Here is a 25,058-nt window from a genome sequence, read left to right as displayed (position 1 = left end):
TATTGAAGGTGGAACAGGGACCACATCCTGATCTCTGTGTCTAAGGAGGGATCTCCTTGTATTGGAGGTGGGACAGGGACTACATTCTGATCTCTGTATCTGAGGAGGGATCTACTTGTATTGGAGGTGGGACAGGGACAGCATTCTGATCTCTGTATCTAAGAGGGATCTACTTGTATGGGAGGTGGTGCAGCGAAGGTTCAATTAATTGATCCTTGAGGTAAGAGGGTAGTCCTGTGATGAGAGACTGAGTAAATTAGGTTGATATTCTCTGGAGGTTAGCGGAATGAGCAGGGATCTCATTGAGTATGAAGGGGATTTTGATGGGGTCAATACTGACAGGTTGTTGCCCCTGGCTGGGGAATCTAGAACACGATGGGGGGAGGAGGATGGGGAACAGTTTCAGAGTAAGCGGGTGATCATTTCAGACTGAGATCAGTCTTCCCTCAAAAAGTTTTGAGTTTTCACAAATCTCTACCTGAGAGGGTTGGAGATGCTCCATCACTCAATGCAGTTAAAGCCGAGATAAACAAAATTTTGATCTCTCAGGAAATCAAGGGAGCAGGTGGGAAAGTGGAGTTGAAAACCCAAGGTCAGCTAGGATTGTATAGAATGATAGAGCAGGTCTGAGGGACTGGATGGTCTCCTATTCCTAATTCCTGTGTTCAAAAACTGCCTAAATGTTTTGATAGTGAGCCCAGCATAAGGCACAATCATGTTGATTGGTCAGGGATGCCATGATCCGTTTGTTTTCAGTTCCACAATCATCTCAGTATTGGCCATGGCTCAGTTGATAGGCACTAATGGCTTTGAGTCAGAAGATGGAGAATTAAGCCCCATCCCAGTAACGTATACAAAGTCTGAGCTGATCCTTCCAGTGCTTAGGAAAGGTGTTCTGTCAGGAGTGCAGACTTGAACTAAGACTGTATCTGATCTCACAGGTAGACAGAAAAGTTCTCATGCAATTGTTTTGATGAAGCACGGTGATTTTCCTCCTGCTTACTAGTTAACACATGACCAACTAAACTTAAAAAAGCAGTCTTGAATTTATAGGCAGTAGATTAGGGAAGTGATGGCCTTGTGGTATTATTGCTATACTGTCAATCCAGACACCCAGGTAATGTTCTGGGGACCTGGGTTCGAATCCTGCCCTGGCAGATGGTGGAATTTGAATTCAATAAACATCTGGCATCAAGAGTCTAATGATGACCACACAACCATCGTTGGAAAAACCCCTCCGGTTCACTAATGTCCTTTAGGGAAGGAAACGACCATCCTTACCTGGTCTGACCTACATGTGACTCCAGACCCACAGCAACGTGGTTGACGCATAACTGCTCTCTGGGCACTTAGGGATGGGCAATAAATACTGGCCTAATCAGTGATACCCTCATTAATTCATGAATCTTGCCTGTGGAGATTAACAGAGCCGTTTTGAGAATATAACAGCATGATATTCTCAGCATATTTTGAATTGCTGGGCTTCTTCTAAGAAAGGATCATAGGGAAGATTAATTTTTCATTGTAGGGATGTGCAGAATAGAGGGGGAAGCTTTTGGAGTGAATAACTTAGTCGGTTGAGTTGAAGGTTGCAAAATGGTGTTGTTAAACAGCAGCTGCTCCTTGGAATAAGGTGAAGAGGAGATCTGTTCTGGGCCAGTTCCACTGATACTTATCAATGATTTGGTGGAAGGAGCTGTAACAAACTTGGATGGAGTTGTAAATGTCATGGACCCAGGTATCTGACAAATTAGGGCATTCGGTCAATAGGCAGAGGATGCACTTAAAAAATCTACAGAGCGATCAATCTGGAACGGAAAACAAATTGTGACCGAACCAAATATACGCAAACTTTTATTTTAGAAAGCAGCACAGGGGAGTGATTTGGAATTTTTAATGGAAAAACGGCTATTATTTGTTAGGGAGAAAGGACTGCAGATACTGGGAATCGAAAATAAAAAGTGCGTAAGAAATTCAGAAGGTTTGGCAGCATCTGTGGAGAGAGTTAACATTTCGAGTCTGGCATGACTCTTCTTCAAAACTAAAGGGGGTTCATTTTAGTTCTGAAGAAGAAGCATTTGGACTCAAAACCTTGAGACTTTCCTTTTCCACCATTGTTGGCAGACCTGCTGAGTTTCTTCTGCACTTTCTGTTTTCATTATTTAATAGGATTGGCCGCCTGAACTGTGAGGGAAGACTAAGGGTGCTATGGATTTTTTATATCAGGAAAAGGATGGGCCAGGGAAAGCTTTTCGGAATAGTTCAAACTTTGAACTGCATAGAAATCCTGGATTCCCAAAACACAATGTTAATATTCTCACAAGCCTCAAGACAAAGGGGCACATTCAGATTTAAATATGGGAGGTGAAACTTATTCATATTCAGACGAATAAATATGTGAATTAACTGTCTCGGGACTTGGTGGAAGAGAAAAGGGTTATAACATTAAAGAGTTGATAAAATTTTGGAAGCATAGGTTATTGGTGGGTGAAGATGTCAAACAGAACCAGGGCTCTATCTTTGGGACATACTGATCAATAGAGATGGCTTTCTTTTGCCTGATAATGTGCTGCCCCCATAGGAAACTGGACATATTTGTGCAGGGCGAGGGGTTTAAGTACATTAGCACAGCTCAAATGGCTAGCACGGCCCTAGCAACTGAGTCGGATTTGACAACCCAGGTACGAACTGAACCCCTGGAGAGTTAACATCATGACTGACTGGGAAGAATGAGGGGTTACCATCTAAACGAAAGGCGAGCTTTGATTTTTTTCACTTTTCTATGACTTTGGTATTTGCAATGTCAGTTTGGAATTTTGATTATATCTAATTTGACTACAGTCGTTATTCGCAAGTGCCATCATTGAAAATGAACTAATTTGGACGTTGCCCACTAGATCATACGTGGCAAAATGGGGCAGAGTTTGGGAGCATGATTGGTTATGGGCAAGTGCATAACTTCACAGTGTGGTCGGTGCCCCTGGTTAGAACCATTTCATCCAAAAGAAAGGACTGGGTGTACAGGTGGGGAACTTGACCTATAGGCTTCCCACTGACCTGTGCTCAATAGCATCTCCTTCCTGCACCCTTAGGTCAATTACTGTTGTTCGGGGCGGGGGTGTGTGATGGCGAACTTGACTGAATGTGTCATGTGGATGTGTGACCCTCTTCCATTGTGCTTCCCATCTAGCCCGGAGTGTGGGATTTGGGAGGTCATGTTGCGGCTCTACATGTCATTGTTTAGACCACTTTTGGAATATTGCATTCAGTTCTGGTCTCCTTGCTATAGGAAGGATGTTGTGAAACTTGAAAGGGTTCAGAAAAGATTTACAAGGATGTTGCCAGGGTTGGAGGGTTTGAGCTATAGGGATGGGCTGAATAAGCTGGGGCTATTTTCCCTGGAGTGTCGGAAGCTGAGGGGGACCTTATAGAGAGAGCAGAGTGGTAGAGAGGTGTAGTGAAGGAATTCCAGCACTGAGACTAGAGGGTTTGAGCTACAGGAAGAGGCTGAATAAGCTGGGGCTATTTTCCCTGGAGTGTCGGAAGCTGAGGGCTGACCTTACAGAGGTTTATAAAATCATGAGGGACATGGGTAGGGTGAATAGTCGAGGTCTTTTCTCCAGGGTAAGGGAGTCTAAAAGTAAGGGCATAATTTAAGGTGAGAGAGGACAGATTTACAAGGGACCTGAGGGGACAACCTTTTCACACAGAGGGTGGTGAGTGTATGGAATGAGCTGCCAGAGGAAGTGGTGGAGGCTGGTATAGTTAGAACATTTAAAAGACATCTAGATGGGTACATGAGTAGGAAGGGTTTAGAGGGACGTGGGATAAATGCTGGCAAATGGGGCTAGATTAATTTAGGATATCTGGTCGGCACGGATGAATTGGACCGAAGGGTCTGTTTCCGTGCTGTACAGCTCCATGAGTCTATGAATCAACTTCAAATGCTTCTGCCCCTACCCTGAATTGCCATGGTAACACATGCGTTGTGACACAACTTCATGCTTGTACATTTGAAAGATGGTCCCAAGAGTACCGAATGGGAAACAGTTGCCATCGCTGGAGTGCTGAATTTCAGCCAAGGGTAGGGCATTATTTCCAGTGAGACTGCCCTGTCCTCCTTCAGAGATCTGTGTGAGCGGTACTGCAGGTCTGTCTCTGACCAGGGGATGATGTGTTTTCAGCAGCCAAGAATGTTGTCGTAGAGTCAACAGCTGGGACTGGGACTTCCAGCATCAGCACCTCACACTCCATAGCTACTGTAAATTAATAAACCACTATCAACTGCCTCACAGCGCCAGGGACCCGGGTTCAAGTCCCCCCTCGGGCAACTGTCTGTGTGGGGTTAGCACATTCTCCCCGTGTCTGTGTGGGTTTGCTCCAGATGCTCCAGTTTCCTCCCACAGTCCAAAGATGTGCAAGTTAGGTGGATTGGCCATGCTAAATTGCCCGTAGTGTTCAGGCATTTGCAGGCCAGGTAGATAAGCCATGGGAAATGCAGGGTTACAGGGATATGGTAGGGGGTTGGATCTGGCTGGGATATTCTTCGGAGGGTGAGTGTGGACTCGATGGGCCAAATGGCTTGCTTCCATATTGTAGGGACTCTATGATGATTCTGTGTACCATTTGAGGCCATCGTACTGTTTACGTCGAATTACAGTAGTGTAAAGGAGTAGGCCATTCAGCCCACTGAGCCTGGCAAAAATATTTGTATCATCTATGACTACAGGTGAGGTGCCAGATGACTGGAGAGTGGCTAATGTTGTGCCTTTGTTTAAGAAGGGATGTAAGGAGAAGCCTGGGAACTATAGACGTGTGAGTCTGACTTTGGTGGTGGGTAAGTTGTTGGATGTGATTCTGAAAGATAGGATTTATATCCATTTGGAGAGGCAAGGAATAATTAGAGATTGTCAGCATGGTTTTGTGAGAGGGAAATCGTGTCTCACAAACTTGATTGAGTTTGTTTTGGGGAAGTAACCAAGAAGATTGATGATGACAGAACAGTAGACATTATTTACTTGGATTTTAGTGAAACCTTCGACAAGGTTCTGCATGGTAGATTAAATAGTAAAGTTAGATCACATGGGATTCAGGGTGAGCTTGCCAATTGGATACAAAATTGGCTTAATGGCAAAAGAGAGAGAGTGATGATGGAGGGTTGTTTTTTGGATTGGAGGTCTGTGACCAGTAGTGTTTCACAGGGATCGGTGCTAGGTTCACTGTTGTTTGTTAGTTATATAATTTGAATGAGAATATAGAAGGCACGGTTGGTAAGTTTGCAGATGACACCAAAATTGGTGGCATAGTGGACAGTGAAGAAGGTTATTTCAGATTACCGAGAGATCTTGATCAGTTCGGTCAACGGGCTGAAGAGTGGCAAATGGAGTTTAATTTAGATAAATGCAAGGTATTGCATTTTGGTGAAACAAACAAGGGCAGGACTTATACAGTTAAATGTACGGCCTTGGGTAGTGTTGTACAACAGAGAGACCCAGCGGTTCAGGTACACAATTCTTTGAAATTTGTGTCACATATAGACAGGGTGGTTAAGAAGATGTTTAGCACGCTTGCCTTCATTGCTCGGACCTTTGAGTATAGGAGTTGGGAACATCATGTTGAGGTTGTACAGGATGTTGGTGAGGCCTCTTCTGGAATACTGTGTCCAGTTCTGGTCGCCCTGTTATAGGAAGGATATTATTAAGCTGGAGAAGTCTCAGAAGTGACTTATCATGATGTTGCCAGGAATGGAGGGTTTAAGTTAAGGGGAGAGGCTGGATAGACTGGGACATTTTTCACTGGACCGTAGGAAGTTGAGGGGTGACCTTATTGAAGTTTATAAAATAATGAGGGGTATAGATAAGGTGAATGGTAGGTGTCTTTCCCCGAGGGTGAGAGATTTCAAGGGCATGTTTTTAAGGTGAGAGGTGAAAGATTTAGAAAAGACATGAGGAGCAATTCTTTTACACAGAGAGTGGTTTATGTGTGGAATGAACTGCCAGAGGAAGTGGTGGATGTGGGTACAGTTACAATGCTTAAAAGACATTTGGATAAGTACATGAATAAGAAGGGTTTGGAGGAATATGGGCCAAGCACATGCAGATGGGACTAGTTCAGTTTGGGATTGGGGTTGGCATTATGGTTGGATCAAAGGGTCTGTTTCCATGCTGTATGACTGTATAAGCCAGCTCCACCATTCAACTGGACCATGGCTGATTTTCTTATCTCAACTCTATTTGCTTGCACTATCTCTTGATACCTTTACTCTGTTGATCTCTGTCTTGAACATACTCAATGATTGAGCTTCCACAGCCTTCTGTGGTGGAGAGTTCCAAAGATTCACCACCCTCTGGGTGATGAAATTTCTCCTTATCTCATGCAGAAAAGGCCTGCCATTTATTCTGAGACTATGTCCCCTGGTTCTAGACTCTCCACAGCTGAATGGGTGGGGGGGCAGGGGGGCAGAGGAGGACTGCATCGACTCTGTCAAGCCCTGTCAGAATTTTGGGAGTGTCAATGAGATGATGTGACTGAGCCCTAGAGAATACACCTTGCTGTCTCCTCATAGGTCTTGCTGGCCATCCCAGGGGTCAGACTGCTGACCCTTCATTGCACTTCCTCTTTGGCAGATATCAGGTAGGACACTTATGTGAAGGTATGTCATTCAGATAGACTGGCTATGATCCCACTGAGCAGAGGAACAGATTCAAGGGGACAAATGGCATCTCTGAGCCCCTGTTATTCCTATGCAGCATAAACATTAAACATCTTGCAGTTAGCCTGTATGTGGAGTCAGGGACAATAGCTTCATCCACCTTGATACAGTTCCTTTAATTGAACCCATTTAAAATAAATCAATTGACATCTCCCTGAAAATAGCCTACAGCAAAGAGGCATTAAGCATTGACAATCTCAAAGCTTTCGTCTTCCAGTCTGTGCACTTGTATTTTTACAAACAAGTACAGTGAAAAGTGTTTAAGTCACCATACTCTAAGACCAATATTAATAAAAATATTAAAACAAAGCCCATCTTTGTTCCATTCACAGCTCGTGGATTCCCAAGGTCAAGGGACCACAGATATCAATGACTCATCAGTCTTGGGTGAAGGATTGTTTTCGTGGGTGTTTATCTTTCGTAGTCATCACAAAGTGCGGGAAATCCTGCCATTCTTTTGCCCCCTCATCTCTGCTTTATTTAAAAACAATTTCCTTGAGCCAGAATGTCTTTTGTGCCCTCTGTTGTGGCGCAATAAGTGCCTGCCTCCCGCATTCGTCACAGGCTGCTGGGCCTGCTATACCATCAGTCGATCCTGAGGGGGGAAACACTCCAGCAGCTTGTGATCAAAGGACATCAGCTTCAAACTCTCCAAACTGCTTCTCTCCATTCCCCCGTTGAATGGTGGATGTTGGGTGGCAGTGGCACAGTCAGCAGTGATATTCCATAGCCAGTTGCCACTCATGATGCCGTGGGGCTTTGGCATAAGTTTGGCGAAGCGGTTCGTACAGCTCATTACGGTTACGCTGCCATTAGCTCGTCCGACAGTGTGCGCTTTGATACAAATGCAAGCTTAATGGCCAGAGAAAGAGCATTAAAGGGACAAAGACAGGAGTGAAGATATTCGGTGTATGTTATAAGAGGACGTGTGGGGCCTGTGTGGTGTGTTCTTGTCTGTTGTTAATTCCCAAGTAGAATGAACATGTATTATTTTCCAGGAAAGACGGTTACACATGTACGTGGTTTATTGCCAGAATAAACCTAAATCAGAGCATATCGTCTCCGAGTACATCGATACCTACTTTGAAGTGAGTGCCCTTTCATTTTGGTTTGATGTTGCACACAGAGTGCTTGGATTAAGTTTGACAGTAACATGCCCTAGAGAATCTCTTCATAAATAGGGAGACTAGATGGAATGGTGGTTTGCTTGTCACCTTTTCATCTTTGCAAGGATGGCTCTATGTCCATCGCAGGCTCCATTCTCACTGCTAATTGTAAAGATTTGACAGAAATATTGGTGCAAGCCTGGAGCAATTAATCCGACAGCAATTGGTTCAAAATTAACCCTCACAGGTTATAAAAATGGGGAAACGAAGCGTAGACTTGACGACTGCTTCGCAGAACATCTACGTTCTGCTCACAAAAAAGACCCTGAACTACCTGTTGCCTGCCACTTCAATGCACTACCCTGCTCCCTGGCCAACAACTCTGTCTCTGGCTTGCTGCAGTGTTCCAGTGAAGCCCAACGCAAGCTGGAGGAACAACACCTCATTTTCTGCTTGGGGACCCTACAGCCCTCCGGACTCAGTATTGAGTTCAATAATTTTAGGGCCTAGACTCTCCCATGTCCCAGCCCTCCACCCCACACACCAGGCCTTGTTACCACATAGCCTGCCATTACACACCCCCTGTTGTTAGTCACTAACAGTCCCCATTAACAACTATTCACCCTCCCAGCCTGATCGTTAGCAACTCCTTTGTCTGTCCAACTGTCTTTCTCTCTCTTTGGGCTCTATCCTATCGTTTACTCCCTACCCCACCCACCTCCCTATTTTCTGCATATAAACTGACGTTTTCCCAGCTACCATCAGTTCTGAGGAAGGGTCACCGGACCTGAAACGTTAACTCTGTTTTCTCCTTCACAGATGCTGCCAAACCTGCTGAGCTTTTCCTGCAACTTTGTTTTTGTTCCAGGCTATAAGGTGGACTGATATGGGAAATGGGTTTAAACGTAAAGCAGAGTAGATCGAGGGGATCTTTAGTTAATGGGTGACTAGCTATCACTCTTTGAATTGACACACAACACCAATCTGAGTGTGAAATACATGTGGAAAGGACTAAGAGTCAGCAGTTTCATTCAGAGAATGTGGTGAGCCATTGTGTGGGTAATTTTGGGGGAGACCTAAGGCCGATCGGCCTGCCAAAGTAATGTTTTGTCCTTGTTTTTTCAGGAGCTGAAGCAACAACTAGGCCACAGGCTTCAGCTGAATGATTTACTTATCAAACCCGTTCAGAGAATCATGAAGTACCAGCTTCTGTTGAAGGTGGGGAGCAGTCTGTTCATGCCTGGACCTACTGACAAATAAACAATGCTTTGCGAGGGGATGTTTGTCATGGTTTACATTAAAGTCCTTCTTACATTCCTTACCTGATCTGTTTATTTTGTCCAAATGCCTTTTACCACTATTGACCTACCCAAACTAGCGAATCCATTGACCCCAACAACAAAGATGTGATACTGAGGATAATTAGTGGTCAGAATGCATTTAGAGTTGTGTGTGGTTTACAGCAGTTTTAATTAATTCTATTCTCATTTAACCTTACATCTGCCTGAATTAACTCTGTGGTTTTGCTCTGCCAGTGCCCATGTTTGCCAGCTACTAGAAGTGCCACCCCTGCAAGACAACCCTGCCACGATTTTCCTCATCTACTAAAGCAGGGAGGCACTGGTTGCTGTGCCCAGGGGCTGCCCAGATCGCTAAATCCGGGCAAACAGTGGGCTGCTTCTGATTTCTTGTGAGTTGCGACTGGCATTCTGCACCGCGCAATTTTACTGTTTGGAACTCGGGAGTTTGAATGCGCTAAAGCGGGCGCACAATTGAGCATGTAGCTGCAGTAACGCCACTGGGCTGTTTGCGGAAATGTTAACGAGCTGAAAACAGTGACACTTTCCCCAAAGGTGTCACGCAGCGCGCGCGGCTCATGTGGTTTCCATTGCTGATTGGCTTCGCAGAATGACCCAGAGGGCCCTGCATTCTCCTTCGGCCCCTTAAAGGCAAACCCCACTGCTTCTTGTGGCAAATAAAACTTTTCGGCCTGTGTTAGAAACTCTGCTCCAAGCTCAATTGATCATCTTGTATGAACACCTTCAGCTCCACAACTATCCTGGAGTCTCCAGGAATTAAGTATTAATCTCCTGGATGCAACTGTGAACAACACAGGAGGTCAAGTGTCACAAAACGTGTGTGTGAGTGAGAGAGTGTGTGTTTTACTCTCCTTGAACACTTGTTCATTACTGAGACCAGTATTTGAGAGGGGCTGATGACGGGTGGGGAGGCTTTTTGACTGGGTGGGATGATTGAAAGGCAAGAGGTCATGTGACAAAATCTCCAGAAAGATGTGCACACACAGTTGACAACCCAACTCCAGCAAGTGAGGAATGTGTACGTGTTCGGTCATGTGCTTTGAGAGCCATTTTATGTCAATTTGTAGACATTTTTACTTTTTGCAATGTGAAAGAAAATGTCATTCATTTGTGCCTTTGAGATAAGGGATGTCTTCTGAACTTTCATAAGTCCAGATTCGAAAATGTTCTTTTTCTGTCATGGAACAGTGAAGTGTTACTGTATTTGAATGGAAGAAGTGATGTAAAACGAAATACCATTTTGTTGCGCTTTTACTGAGGCATCTTCAAATGTACCATACTGAAGCAAGCCTTAGGCCATTCTGGTCTATCTGGTTCTACGAGTGTCCCCTCTTCTCATTCATCTCAGCTTATCAGTATTATCCTTCCAGTTCATCCTGCCTCCAACACAAGTTCGCAGTAGAAAACGGGCAACTCCTTATTCCCCTCAGTTCTTGGTTTTGCTATGAGGAGAGGCATCTTCTCAGCATCTACCCCATCTAACCTCCACCCCCCCAAACCCCCAGAATCTTATATGTTTCAATAGGATCCCCTCTCATTCTTTGAAACTCCCATGAGTATCAGCCCAATCTGCTCAACCATTCCTCATAAAACAAAGGCCTTCATCCCAAGAATTGGTCAACAGAGCCTACTCTGAACTGCCCCCAATGCAAGTCTACATCTTCTCCAAACTAGGAGACCGCAACTATATGCAGTAGGTGCGGCCTCACCAATGTCCTGTGCATTTGCAGTACCATTTCCTTACTTATATATTCCAACCCGATTACAACAAAAGACAGCATTCCGTTTATCTTCTCAATCACTTGCTGTACTTGCATGCTGACATTTTTTTAATGTGTTAAGATACCTTGATCCCTCTGAATCACAGCATTCTGCAGTCTCTCTCCAGTTAAATGATATTTTGCTTTTCCATTCTTCCTATCAAAATCAATAACCTGAGATATCCCCACATTATATTCAATTTTCAAAGGTTTTGCCCAATCACTTAACCTCCCCATACCCTTTTACAGACTCTTTGTATCTTCCTCACAACTTGCTTTCCTACCTATCTTTGAATCATTAGCAAATTTGGCTTCTGTATACTCAGTCTCATTATCCAAGTCGTTAATTTGGATGCAAGTGGCTATGGCCCCAGCAGTAATTCCTACAGCACTCCATTAGTCGTAGCTTATCAACTTGAAGATGTCCCATTTATCCTGACTCTCTGTTTCTGGTCAGTTAGCCAGTCTCTATCTGCACCAGTATATTAGCCCCAGTACCTTGGCCTCTCATCTTGTGCAGTAACTTTTTTTTTAATGTGGCACCTTATTGAATGCCTTTTAGCAATCCAACTGGTTCTACCTTATCTATCCTGATTGTCACATCCTCAAAAGCCTCTGTTTATCAAATATGGTTTCCCTTTCACAAAACCTTGTTGGATCTGCCTGACTATGTTATGATTTTCAAAATAACATGCTATTACTTCCTTAATAATGGATTCTGGCATTTTCCCAATGACTGATGTTAGACTAATTGATTTCTGTCTCCCTGCTTTCTTGAATAGGAGTATAACTTTGGCAATTTTCCAATCCGTTGGGACCTTTCCTGAATCTCATGAACTTTCAAAGATTAAATGCAATGCATCCACTTGTTTTAAGACTATCAGGACAGGGGACATGTCAGCTATTAGGTTTTTTGCAAGTGACAAAGATAATTTAAATTCCTCACTTTGCCTCTCCTCACTGATTTTCAGTTAGTTTTAGGATGGTGTTAGTATCTTCTACCATGAAGACAGATACAAGATATTTGTTCAAAATCTCTGGCATTTTGTGTCCCCTACTATTAATCCCAAAGGGGAACAATGATTATTTTAGCTACTCTTTTACCTTTTCTACACTTGTAGAAATGCTTATTGCTTGTTTACATATTTCTTGCTAGTTTACTCTCATCAACTCTTATCCCTTTATTTCCCTCTTCCACTTTAGCTAAGTGTGTTTCCATCTTGCTATAATTGCCTTTATTTCAGTGTAAGACACTAGTTTCAGACCCAGGTTTCTCACCCTCAAACTGAATATGAAATTCTAACCCATTATGATGCCTCTTCCCTGGAGGATCCTTTACTCTGAGTTCATTTATTAATCCTGTTTCAGGGCATTTAACCAGAGTAGCACATTTCTGGTTGGTTTCACAACATATTGTTTTAAGGAACTCTTCCCAAATAAACTCACCCTCAAAATTACCTTTGCTAATTTGATATATCCAATCGATACGAAGATTAACATTGCTGTACAAGTATGTACAAGTACACTTTCGTACAAGTGCCCATTATTGTGTGAAGAAGTGGTTCTAACTTTAAGACTCTGCTCCCTAGTCCTAGACACCGCAACAAACAGAAGTAGTTTTACTCCATTAATCCCATCTGTAGCCCTTTATATCATGAAAACTTGGAACAAATCACCCCTTAACTTTCTAAATTCTGGAGAATTCCTCCTTTTGTGTAGTGTCCTCCTGTAATTTAACCCTGAAAGTGCACTTGCAGCATTTTCCTATGAATAAGTTCGACAGATTGCCAACTGGTCTTAGACAGTGGTCACCATGAACAGCCTTTACCCAGTTTCTCTGGGGTTTTGCTGAGAGGCTTCTGCCAAAGTTGCAACTGTAAAAACTGGAGAAACCCCACCACTGTCAATGTAGGCAGACACTGCTGTTAGCTCATGCATAATATTTCTGTGGCCCATTATTGGACTGTTTCTAGCTCCCAGAGCAACAGCCCTTCCCAGTATGGGCTACCCAACACCTCACTGCATGTAAACTGATCCATAACTGGAAACTTGCGATTGAATTGGCTCTCCCAGTGCATTGCTGATCTGACAACTTCAGCACAGTTATGCAACATCACCAAAACAACAAATAGGCTCCACATTAATGGAAACGAGTCCTTTGGGTTCCCTGTTGCTTGCTGTGTGTGGTACACTCTCTTAGCTCAGTTTTGCTGAGGCTTTGCTGAGGCTTTTTTTTATGTGAACCAGTTCCCCTTCCATGCATCCCAGCTACTGCCCATTCTCCTCACTTAGAGGCATTTTTATATACCTTTGGAGCAGTCAGACTTGAATCTGGGTCTTCCAGCCAAGAGGCAGGGACACTACCACTTGCCATCAGCTCCCACCCTTCTCACTTCAGTCAGTGCTATTCTGTTTTTGTAGATCGGAGCAGGCCTGGGCCATTTAGTGCAAGGTCTCTTTAATTGGCCTTTCTGTATCTGCACAGAATCCCTGTTACTGTTCTTAGCTTTAGAGAGAAATTTGGGATCTTGAACTAAGCATTGGTACATTGTTGGCTGCTGCTCACACCAAAATTTCTTCTATCCCATTACAGGACTGCTCTGCCTGTTTGATTGGCGTGTGAAAGTAATCACTACATTGTTTGATAGTATTTATCTTGCTGGCACAGATTTTGCAACCCATGAGTTACCTGTTTTCTTTCTTTGCTCCCCAGGATTTCCTGAAGTATTCGAAGAAGGCTGAGCAGGACACCACTCTGTTAGAGGTACAGCAATCACCAAACTGGGATATTTCCTGGCCCTATTGTTCTTTCATTCTCCAGCCTTCCATCCTGATCCCTCTGTAAATCTCAGTTCCTTTCGAGCTCTGCTACTTCCCAGTCCCGATCACACATCACCCCCCCTGGTGCCCATCCAGCTACCATGGCAGCACTTTGATTATAAAATCCTTCTGCTTGTTTTCAACTCCCTCATGCCCTCGTCCCTCTGTATTTCTGTAAGCAGCCCCAGAACCCAGGCGGCACGGTGGCTCAGTGGCTAGCACTGCTGCTTCACAGTGCCAAGGACCCAGGTTTGATTCCAGCCTCGGGTGACCGTCTGTGTGGAGTTTGCACATTCGCCCCGTGTCTGCGTGGGTTTCCTCCTACAGTCCAGTGATGTGCAGGTTAGGGTGGGTTGGTCATGCTAAATTGCCCATAGTGTCCAGGGACGTGCAAGCTGGGTGAGTTAGCCATGTGGGATTACAGGGATAGCATAGAATGCTCTTCAGAGGGTTAGTGCAGACTCAATGGGCCAAATAGTCTCTATCTGTACTGTAGGGATTCTATGATTTCAACCCACTGAGATAACTTCTAATTCTGGCCTCGGAGCATCCCCTGATTTCCATCGCTTCACTTTGGTCTAGAATTCTCTCACACTCTTCCTCCTTCTTTAAAACCAAGCTTTCGGTCAACTCTCTGTTTGTGGTTCCACATCACATTTGTTGAGATAAGGCCATAAGTAATAGGTGCAGGAGTAGGCTGTTCGGTCCCTCGAGCCTGCTCCCCCATGAAATAGGATCATGGCTGATTCAACATGCCTCACATCCACTTTCCTGCCCTTCCCCTCGATTCCCTGACTGATCAAGAATCTGTCTATCTCAGCCTTAAATATACACAAGGACTCTGCCCCCACAGCTCTCTGTGGCAAGGAATTCCAAAGACTCTCAACTCTCTGAGAAAAGAAATTCCTCCTCATCTCAGTCTCAAATTGGTGCCCCTTTATTCTGAGACTATGCTGTCTGGTTCTAGATGCCCTGGGATGATTTTCTTTGGTAAAGGCAGTAGATATTTGCAAGTTGTTGTTGTGACTCTTGCTGTTTTTACTGTTTTTCCGAGAGATTCAGCACAGAAGCAGAGAACTGCGGGCCATTGTCATTTATTGAATAATATCAATTCATTTTTCTCCATACAAGCAGCAGCTCTCCCACGAATAAGTTGTATCTGCAAACGACTTTTCAAACAATTAATGATGCTACAGTACTTTACAGGAAGAAGATGCTGGGCATCCAGCTGAACTAAACATAGGATTTAGGAGTAGGCCACTAGGCTTCTTGAGCCTGCTCCACCGTACAGTAAAGTCATGGCCAATCTTGTTGTGATCACAGCACCACGGTCCTATCCTATTTTAAACAACTAGCTCATGTTTGCTAGCTCGTATTATCCTTTCTCTGACATTACACTCCACTGTCACGCCCTCTTTACTGCAGAATACCTCCCAGTTTAATAACTCACGCAGTTCGATGACTTGAACTTTCTCATTGAGGTGAAAAAGGTAAATGGATCACTTCCATTTTATATTATACCTTCCATGACCTCAGATCCAATTAGGCACTGCTGAAGTGTCAGCAACCCAAAAGATCCCACAAGGAGCAATGAGATTGTGACCAGATCATCTGTTTTGTCTTGTCATTTGAGAGATCATTGTTGGCCAGGACACTGGGAGAGAAAGCTCTTGCTCCTCAATGGGAACCTTCACCTGAGAAAGGCAGATATCATCATATCATTTCATCTTTTGTGGGATGTAGGCACCCACTGGCAAGGTGAGCATTTGTTTGCCCTTTGAACTGAGGCGTTTTCTAGGACATTTCACAGGGTGGTTAAGAGTTAACCACAATGCAATGGGTCTGGAGTCACTTGTAGGCTGGACCAGTTGCATAGAACATGGTCTTTCGGCCCACAATGTTGAGCTGAACATGATGCCAAATGATGCCAAGTTAAACTAAACCCTTCTACCTGCCTCTGGTCCATATCCCTCCATTCCTTGCATATTCATGTACTTATCTAAAAGTCCCTTAAAGGCCCCTAATGTATCTGCTTCCACCATCACCCCTGGCAGCGCGTTCCAGACTCCTACCACTCTCTCTGTGTAAAAAATCTTCTTTGAACTTTCCCCATCTCACCTTAAAGGCATGCCCCCTAGTTTTAGACATTTCAACTCTGGGAAAAGATTCTGACCGTCAACCCTATCTATGCCTCTCATAATTTTATAGACTTCAATCAAGTCTCCCCTAAGCCTCCACTGCTCTAGAGAAAACAAGCTGAGTTTTTCTAGCTTCTCCTTATAGCTCTTAAGGGCAGCAGATTTCCTTCCCTAAAGGGCACGAATGAACCAGGGGTTTTTTTTTAAATCACTGATAGTTTTGTGGTCACCATTACAGAGATGTTCACTTCCAGAGTTTATTAATTAAATTAAGGGGAGGCGATGGCCTGGTGGCATTTTCACTGGACTATTAATCCAGAAACTCAGCTAATGTTCCTGGCTAAGACAACAAGGTGCAGGGCTGGATGAACACAGCAGGCCAAGCAGCATCATAGGAGCAGAGAGGCTGACGTTTCGGGCCTAGACCCTTCATCAGAAAAGGGGGAGGGGAAGGGGGTTCTGAAATAAATAGGGAGAGAGTGGGAGGCGGATAGAAGAGGGATAGAGGAGAGGATAGGTGGAGAGGAAACAAACAGGTCGAAGAGGCGGGGATCCTGCCATGGCAGATGGTGGAATTTGAATCCAATAAAAATATCTGGAATTAAGAGTCTAAAAATGACCATGAATCCAGTGTCAATTGTCAGGAAAGACCCATCTGGGTCACTAATGTTCTTCAGGGAGGGAAATTGCCATCCTTACCTGGTCTGGCCAACATGTGACTCCAGACCCACAATAATGTGGGTGACTCTCAACTGTCCTCTCGGCAATCAGGGATGGGCAATATATAAGGCCTAAGCAGTGACTCCGACATTGAATGAATAAAAGATAATTTAAATTCCACCAGCTACCATGGCGTGGGTTGAACCCATGTCCTTAAGGCATTAGGCCTATCGATTGCTAGTCCAATGGTATTATTGGTACAGCACCATCTTGCTATTATCTCATTCTCTGACAACAGCATTCACTGAGCTGTTGCCTGTGGCATTTCCCCAGATGTCCACTCCTGGCACCTTGTGGGATTTGCCACCTCTGCCAGTGTGTGGTACTGGGTAAGGGGTGTTTGAGGGGGCTCACTCCCACCATCCCTCCTTTGTGTTGGGCCTGGCTAGTGCTTAGGGGTAGAGGATACACCACTGTGGAGTATCTCCAGAAGAGGCTGTTCTTAGATAATGAGGAGGTTTATTGGAATAAGGACAACTACATTTGATCAGGCAAGATTCCTGGGACCTTAGGGAATTGGTACAGATCTATCTGCTCCCTCTGAAAACTAGAATACAAATCCTTGTCTTCACTCACAGACTGTGTATGACACGAGCAGATTGGGTAGAAACCAATATGACATGAACATTAAGCCTTCAAAACCTCAGCCTTATACAATATTGCCTCTGTTAATGGCTCAGGTTTTTGGAGCATCACAAGCCTGTGATAGTTGACTGTTTCCACTAAGCCAAGACTGACAGATGGAAGCGACGTACTTTTGTGTTGAAAGTTTGTCGCCCTGAATGTGATTCTGTGATCTCTCTTACTTTGTCATTCATTGCCACTTGTGTACAATCCATTGTGACACAGCCCAGCTAGATGCAGGAAACAGGAAATGAAATAGTACAAGACTATTGCAGGAGCAAACTACACTGCAGTAGCATTGCAATGCAACTCAAAACATCAGCAAGTCACACGCAAGGTTATGGGTCAAGTGCTGGGAAATGGGATTGGAATCATTAGGTGCTTGTTTTCCATGGGTGCAGACCCAATGGACTGAAGGGCCTTTTACTGTGCTGTAGACTTCCATGACTCTATAACAAGCACCCCCCCAACAAAATAAAATGGCAGAAAATGTCTGCATCGAGTAAATAATGCTGTGTGTGTACATTGAGATTGTGTGATGTTTTCCCTTTGTAGCAAGCTGTGGAGGTGATGTGCTTTGTGCCTCGACGATGTAACGATATGATGAACGTAGGACGTTTACAGGGCTTTGAGGTAAGTCTTGATTTCACTTCCGTTCTTTGTTAGGAGGGGATTGCAGGACGTGCCTGTCAATATATTACTGGCCAAAGCTAGTTAACAAGAGAATGATTTGTCAGCACTCTCTGGTCATCCACTCTTAGATCAAGGGATGAAATGAACCTCAAAGCTCAGGCTTCAACACATGGTTCCATACAATAGTACAATGTGCTTTTGTGTCCGAAAGTGTCAACTCTTACTTGTATCTTTCCACAAGAAAAAGGGATATAGAATCAGGACCTCTCCCAGGAGCTAGAGACCCAAAGTGTCTTTGGGAAAAAGAGAGTCAGGAAATTAAAAAAGAAACCAGTTCTGAGGAAGGGTCACCGGACCCGAAATGTTAACCCTGTTTTCTCCTCCACAGACCTGCTGAGCTTTTCCAGCAACTTTGTTTTTGTTCCTAAAAAAGAAACCGTTGCCATCTTCGCACTGATACCAGTTTTCTGAAACTTGAGAGAAAGCGATTCCTGACTTGTCACCCAGAAGTCTCTCTTAGTATTTGCCCTTTAAATTCATGGCTGTTCACTTGGACTTTGGGCATGAGAGGATATTGGATGATATTGAATTAACTGCCTGTTACTCATCACACCTGACTGACCTCTTCCAAACCCATGGACCACTTCCATCCACGACAAGAGCAGCAGATACATGGGAACACCACCCCCTACAAGTTCCAAGCCCCTCCCCATCCTGACTTGGAAATATATCACTGTTCCTTCAGTGTCACTGGGTCAAAATCCTGGAATTCCCTCCCTAACGGCATCGTGGGTCAACACACAGCAGGTGGACTGCAGCGGTTCAAGAAGGCAGCTCACCCCCACCTTCTCAAGGGGCAACTAGGGACGGGGCAATAAATGCTGGGCCACATCCCTTGAAAGAATTCAAAAAAACTAAAACTCAGGCAAGATGTTCAACTGATAGTTTTATCCAATCGGCCAAAGTCAAAATGACCCTGGAAGGAATTGGATCCAGGTTTGTGGCAATTTGAATTCCCTCCCCCTTTCTCCTTCCGCTTAATGTTGAATTAACCAGAGGTAGACCTGCCCTCTCTTCCTTCTTCCTCCAGGGCAAAATAACAGCTCAGGGAAAACTCCTTCAGCAGGACACCTTCCATGTCATCGAACAAGATGCTGGCTTCCTGTCACGCAGTAAAGAGCGGCGAGTTTTCCTCTTTGAACAGATAGTAATCTTCAGTGAGCCACTGGATAAAAAGAAGGGCTTCTCACTGCCAGGTTATCTCTTCAAGAACAGTATTAAGGTAATGGCTGTGTGCATGGGGTTTTTCTGTGCCAGCATGGGACACAATGCCCACTTGTTTCCACTGCTGCACTCACCACCTCCAGGGATTCGGTCAATTCACGCCGAAGGCCGTTTCTGCCAAAGGCCATTGAACACAGGAGCCAGCCAGACCGGTCGACAGTTTTTCATTGCTCAGCCAGGCCGTGCACCTCGGTCCCGCCAGCTCCTCAATTTATTCATGACCACCCTGATGCTGTGTCAATGACCCACTTCAGGAATTTTCTTGTGCAACTCAGACTGACCCTTCAGACCACTGCTAAAGGAATGCCTCACTGTCAGAGGGACAGTGCTGAGGGAGTGCCTCACTGTCGGAGGGTCAGTGCTGAGGGAGCGCCGCACTGTCGGAGGGTCAGTGCTGAGGGAGCGCCGCACTGTCGGAGGGTCAGTGCTGAGGGAGCGCCCCACTGTCGGAGGGTCAGTGCTGAGGGACTGCCGCACTGAGGCAGATAGTCCCATTTATCTGTGAAAAGAAATAATTATTAATAACAATTGATTCACTAAATTAGTAAGAATACCTACCATACTGAACCCAGTATCTGAAAGTGACCTAAACTTGGAGTTGTTGTATGTTTCCAGCTTTTAATGAACTTTATTGGCAAATTTTACTGGTTTTCCATTGTAACCCGATCTGGGTTGTGGGAGCCAGGTTGCGAATAAGAGCAAAACACAATTGGAAATGGAGAGGCTGCTGTTGAATGTCCCTTCATGTCAGCCATTTGAGAGCACTGTGCATGAGTGTTGGTCAACGTCAATGGTGATTGTTGGCTGTGTGATGGAGAGGGTCACACAGATAGACTGTGTCGGATCCCTGTGGGGTCCCTGTGATGACCCTGGGCCAAGATCTTTCATGACCAATCCTTCCCATTTTAAAATGTCCATGAAATAAGTACATTTTCTCTATTGTCTGTCATTCATGCTTTCTGAAAAAGCTTTGAAACGTCCTTCAAAACACTTCAATTCAGGACATCTATAAAGAACAGTGTGTCTGGCCGTAGGGTGGGTGAAAGTGTTATATTGCCCTTGCACACCACCTAGTGGTAGCTTCATGGTGGCATGAACCAGAGACTGAGCAACAAGGAACTGGGGTATCTTCCTGATCAGCGAACAATGTTTAATGCATAGCAGGAAGAGAGTAATTTGCATTCACAAGCTGTGAAAAGATAAAACAAAATGGATCTCAACTACTTAACAATTCCTGTTAAGCTGTGCTCTGTTGCTAGGTGACAGAATCTGTGAGAGAAGTGGAATCCCTCATCACCTTAGTCCACCACCGAGGGGGTAGGCAGGAGGGGCTCTCTGTGTAAGTGTCCAGCCTGCCCCATCAACCCACACCCTCCTTCACCTGGCTGGGGTCAGTCTCTCATCAAACGGGTTTTCTTTTAACTCAATCCACTCCCTCCAAAGAAAAGGTGTTGCTATGGAGACCTGCCCAGATCCCAATCATGCCTGTCTTTTTGTGGTATATGTGGAACCCTCCTTATTCCAATTCTATTCCCTTTCCTCATTACTGACTGCATTGGTGCCATTTCCAGCTGTCTGTCTGAACAGGAAGATTTAATCAACTTTGTTTCCAATTTCCACACTTCCCTGACCTTCACATCACCAACTCTTTCCTTCTGTCCTTCGACTTCTCAGCCTCCATTTCTGGGAATGGGCTGTAAATGGATATTTATTACATGCTCCCTCACTCCCATAGCCACCTCAACGACACTTACTCACACCCTGCATCCATTAATGGCTCTATTCCATTCTCCCAGTTTCTCCATCTCCATTGCATGTGTCCTCATTCTTCAGTGCCTCTGATACAACTTCCTTTTTCCTCAAAAAAAGATTGCCTGCCATTGTGGTTGACAGGTTCCTTGGCTGTGCCTGCATTTTTTCCCACACTTCTGCTCATACCCCTTCCTCTCTCTCTCAGAAACAAGATCGGCTCCCTGTTGTCCTCACTTCCCACCCACATGCACATATAATGGATTGTCCTGTGCCATTTCCCCCACCTCCAGCATGACAATCCCAGTGAATACATCACGTCCTCCCCCTTTGACATTTCAGAGTGACCATTCCCTCTGCAATGTCTTCGTCCATTCCTCAGTCACTTCCAACAATCCCATCCATTTCCCTCTGTGCCTTTCCAAGTCCTTTCATCCCATCCTACCTCGCCACTGAGGCTGCAAACACTCCTTCCAGGTGAAACAGCGACTTACTTGCACTTCTTTCAACTCAGTACATAATATTCACTGCTCATGATGCAAGCTGCTCTGTCGTGTTATGTCTACCGGTCAGTATGTCAGATTACCTTTAAGAGATAAAATATGTCAGTCCAACTTGAAGAGACATGCTTATGATGTCATCATAGTATGTGACCTGAGGGGGGATGAAGGTCTCAGACTCCATCGTAACTGAGATCCCCTTAAGCATGACATGCTATTGAAAGCATGTGGCTCTTTGTAGCCTGATAGTTTAATGTTAGCCCAAACACTGACGTGCCTGTGAATGTAATAACTGTATGGAATAGCTAATTGTAATAAGCTTTTGCTCACAATGTGAGCTGCTCAATAGCGGCGAGATCAAACTGCAGATTAGGCGACCATTTTACAGAACATTTCATTCGCCACCTTCCTCTCACACTGACCTCTGTGTCCTTGACCTGCTGTATTGTTCCAATTAAGCTCAAAGCACAGCACCTCATTTTTCAATGAACTTCCCTGCTGGAGTGAGGGCTTAGAGGCCTGTGCAGCCGCTAAGAAAAGTTAGGGAACGCTGATACAGAGGCTTTAGTTTGGTACTTTGATTTTTTTTTCTTTCCAATCCTAGTTTGTTTAGTCTTTGATCTGTGATCTGTCTTTTCCTATCATGGTTTGTTTGTCATTTTCTGAATATTAAGCATCTTTTGTCTTGTTTAAAGGCACTGTCTTCTCGGTTTAGGCCCCGACCAGAGGAAAGGGTAAAGACAGAGAAACTAATCAACTCATTTATTCATTTATAATAGCTGAAGGAGATCAACCCAATATTCCAAAGCCAAGCAACCACACTCCTAATCAATGTAACCTATCCACATCATCAGTCTCCTGTAGTGACCACGATAGTTCTGTTTCACTGTGAGATAACCTTTCTGAGCTGTGACGTTTGTAGATAAATAACTAACAGAACCTAAATTGGAACAACTAGCCTTTTGTAAAGCATGATCGTCCTTGCAGAAACCCCAAGTTGGCTGCTTTTAATTATTTTCCCTGCATCTTGATCTTGAGTCGTTTTATCTACAATTAAGTATTACAGTTTTTTTTCCCCCTACTTGATGTGAACTAAGTGACCTGTAATTACTTGGGTTTGTTTTGGCTTCTGTTCCGAAGTTGGAGATTGTATTGGTCATCCTCCAGTACACAGCGACCCTCGATATAGAAAATAGGAGCAGGAATATGCCATTCGGCCCTTTGAACCTGCTCCCCCATTCAATATGATCACGGTTGATCATCTAACTCAGTCCCCTCTTCCCATTTTCTCCCCCATACCCTTTGATCCCTTTAGAACTATATCGAACTCCTTCTTGAAAACATTCAATGTTTTGGCCTCAACCACTTTCTGTGGCAGAGAATTCCACAGGCTCCCCCCTCTCTGGGTGAAGACATTTCTCCTCATCTCAGTCCTAAATGGCCTACCCCATATCCTTAAACTGTGACCCCCCCCTGGGTCTGGACTCCTTGGTCATTAGGAGTATCCTTCCTGTGTTTGCCCTGTCCAGTCCTAATGGAATTCTGTAGGTTCCCTTTCATTCAACAGCCCCTTAAAATACAGGCTTCTGCCATTTCCCTTAGCATCCTTGAATGTACTTGATGAGGTATTGAGCTGGACAAACCCCTTTGTCATACTCTTCTCATTTATCCTCACGTCCCTTGTCATGTTTCCATTCAGTTTACAATTTACCTTGCACCCAGTGACCTGCATTTTTGTAAACACCAAAGTGAAGGACTTAAATATCCTCACCAATTATCGTCAACAATTTTTGTAACCACCTTCAACTCTCCAACATCTTTGCGCTTTTCCAACTCTGTTTGCAGTGATTGTAATGAGTCAGCTAGCTGGACATCACAGAATATGAGTTCCCCAATTGGGGCTGTTAATCTGGTCCAATCAGGGAGCCCTGGTTGACCTAAGAAAGGGAATGTCAGGGATATTGAGTTGCAGAATGTCTGATTCAGTGAAAGGCAGTGCTGTTGTCAAAGGTAGTGCATTTGTGAATAAAGGGTGATTGGCAATGGGATGCTGGCCTCTGAGGTGTTATTTCAGTATTACACCAATTTTAATTGCACCACCATCAGCGGCTATGTCTTCAGCTATCTGTACCATTAAACTCCCTCCTTGAGCCTCTCCACCCTCTACCTCCCTCCCTCTCATCAAGCTTCTTAAACCAGCTTTAGTCTTCCAGGTGTAAAATGGGGCCTGATTCCAAAAAGTTGTGTGTAGATGCTCCAGTGAACATTTAACTATGTTCATGGCACTATCGAAATGTAATTGTTGTTGCAATTCTCAGCCCAAAAGACTGGGTTTAGCCCCACACTTTATAGCGTGTGAAAAGGGCTGATGAGAAGTGCTCATTGTGTAGTTTACTGAAATATTTTTTCTCATTTTTTGAACTGCAGGTTAGCTGCCTGGGCCTTGAAGAGACCGTGGACAACGACTCTTGTAAATTTGCCTTGACCTCACGTGGGACAGATGGGAACGTGGTGCGATATGTCCTACAAGCCACTATTCCTGAAATCCGGCAGGCCTGGGTTTCAAACGTTAGTCAGATCCTGGAAACGCAACGTAACTTTTTGAATGGTGCGTGAAATGTAAACGGTTGCTGCTGAATTAGAAAGAAACCTCTTTGCATAAAATATCGAGATGTAGCTGTCCCTAGGAGTCTTTTAAACATTTATTCATTCACAGTTATGTGGGTGTCGGTGGCTGCACCAGCAGGTTATTGCCCATCCCCGATTGCCCCCTTGAGAAGGTGGTGGTGAACCAGCTTCTTGAACTGCTGCAGTCCATGTGGTGAGTGCAGTGTTTGTTTGAATGTGAACCTGGGTTCCTGGCTACAGGTCCAAACGAGGTCACATTCCTGACTTTTGTTGTCACCCTGGAGAGTTCACAAAGGGGCACCACCATGGCCATTCACGCCACTCTTTCTGGCTGCCTTTTAGACTCGATACTGAAGCCCCATGCCCTCTCAGGGGGGTGGAGAAGATCCCATTGACGTGCAGCAGAGTCGAACCTGGTGTCATGGCCAACATTTATCCTTCTCTCAACATTGCAAAGAAAGCAGATGAGGTGTTATGCACCTCATTGTTGTTTGTGCAATCTTGCTGTGCACAAATTGACTGCCACATTAGCTATGTTGAACGACATTTCCAAAAGCACTTCATTGGCTGTGAAACATTGGGGATGTGGTAGACTGATGACAGGAATGCTGCACAATTGTCCTCAGGAAAAGGGGAAAACTGGAGGGAGCACAGAAGCAGAAAGTTTTGTGGTTCAGTGGTCTCATCCCTATTTCAGAGCGAGAAGCTCTGAGCTCATGTCTTGCTTCAGAACTTGTTGGGTTAGGGTTAGGACTCACAAAAAGGTGTCAAACAGGCTAATGATCATCCTGCACACCTTTCCAAGGCGCTTGATGGTAATTGGGAGAGATTTGTGGTCAGCCACACTGCAGAAAGCACTGCAGTGCTAAGCATCAACATCAACATCCCTCCAAGGGACGTCCCATGGTCACACCGCAGAGACAGTGGAGGCATTGGTCAAAATATCGCAGAACCATTAGATTCCGGGAGATTTCCAGCAGATTGGAAAACCGCTGATGTGACACCCCTGTTCAAAACGTGACGGAGACAGAAAGCAGGAAACTAGCGTTTACCCAACAACAGATG

General features: G+C 44.6%; 1 protein-coding gene across 1 annotated transcript in view; it reads left to right on the top strand.

Annotated features, from left to right (window-relative positions):
* LOC109925033 (rho guanine nucleotide exchange factor 25-like) overlaps window positions 1-25,058 on the top strand; it is a 111,736-nt gene that overhangs the window by 78,211 nt on the left and 8,467 nt on the right. Inside the window, exons 4-10 of the mRNA XM_048618829.1 lie at window positions 7,443-7,493; window positions 7,711-7,800; window positions 8,944-9,036; window positions 13,611-13,661; window positions 17,755-17,832; window positions 18,923-19,114; window positions 23,793-23,973. Coding sequence (XP_048474786.1) covers window positions 7,443-7,493; window positions 7,711-7,800; window positions 8,944-9,036; window positions 13,611-13,661; window positions 17,755-17,832; window positions 18,923-19,114; window positions 23,793-23,973 — 736 coding nt within the window. The remainder of the gene's footprint in view (window positions 1-7,442; window positions 7,494-7,710; window positions 7,801-8,943; window positions 9,037-13,610; window positions 13,662-17,754; window positions 17,833-18,922; window positions 19,115-23,792; window positions 23,974-25,058) is intronic.

This window comes from Rhincodon typus, chromosome 41, assembly GCF_021869965.1.
Source record: "Rhincodon typus isolate 14 chromosome 41, sRhiTyp1.1, whole genome shotgun sequence".
Lineage (NCBI taxonomy): Eukaryota > Metazoa > Chordata > Chondrichthyes > Orectolobiformes > Rhincodontidae > Rhincodon > Rhincodon typus.
This window is presented reverse-complemented; position numbering and strand designations above follow the sequence as displayed.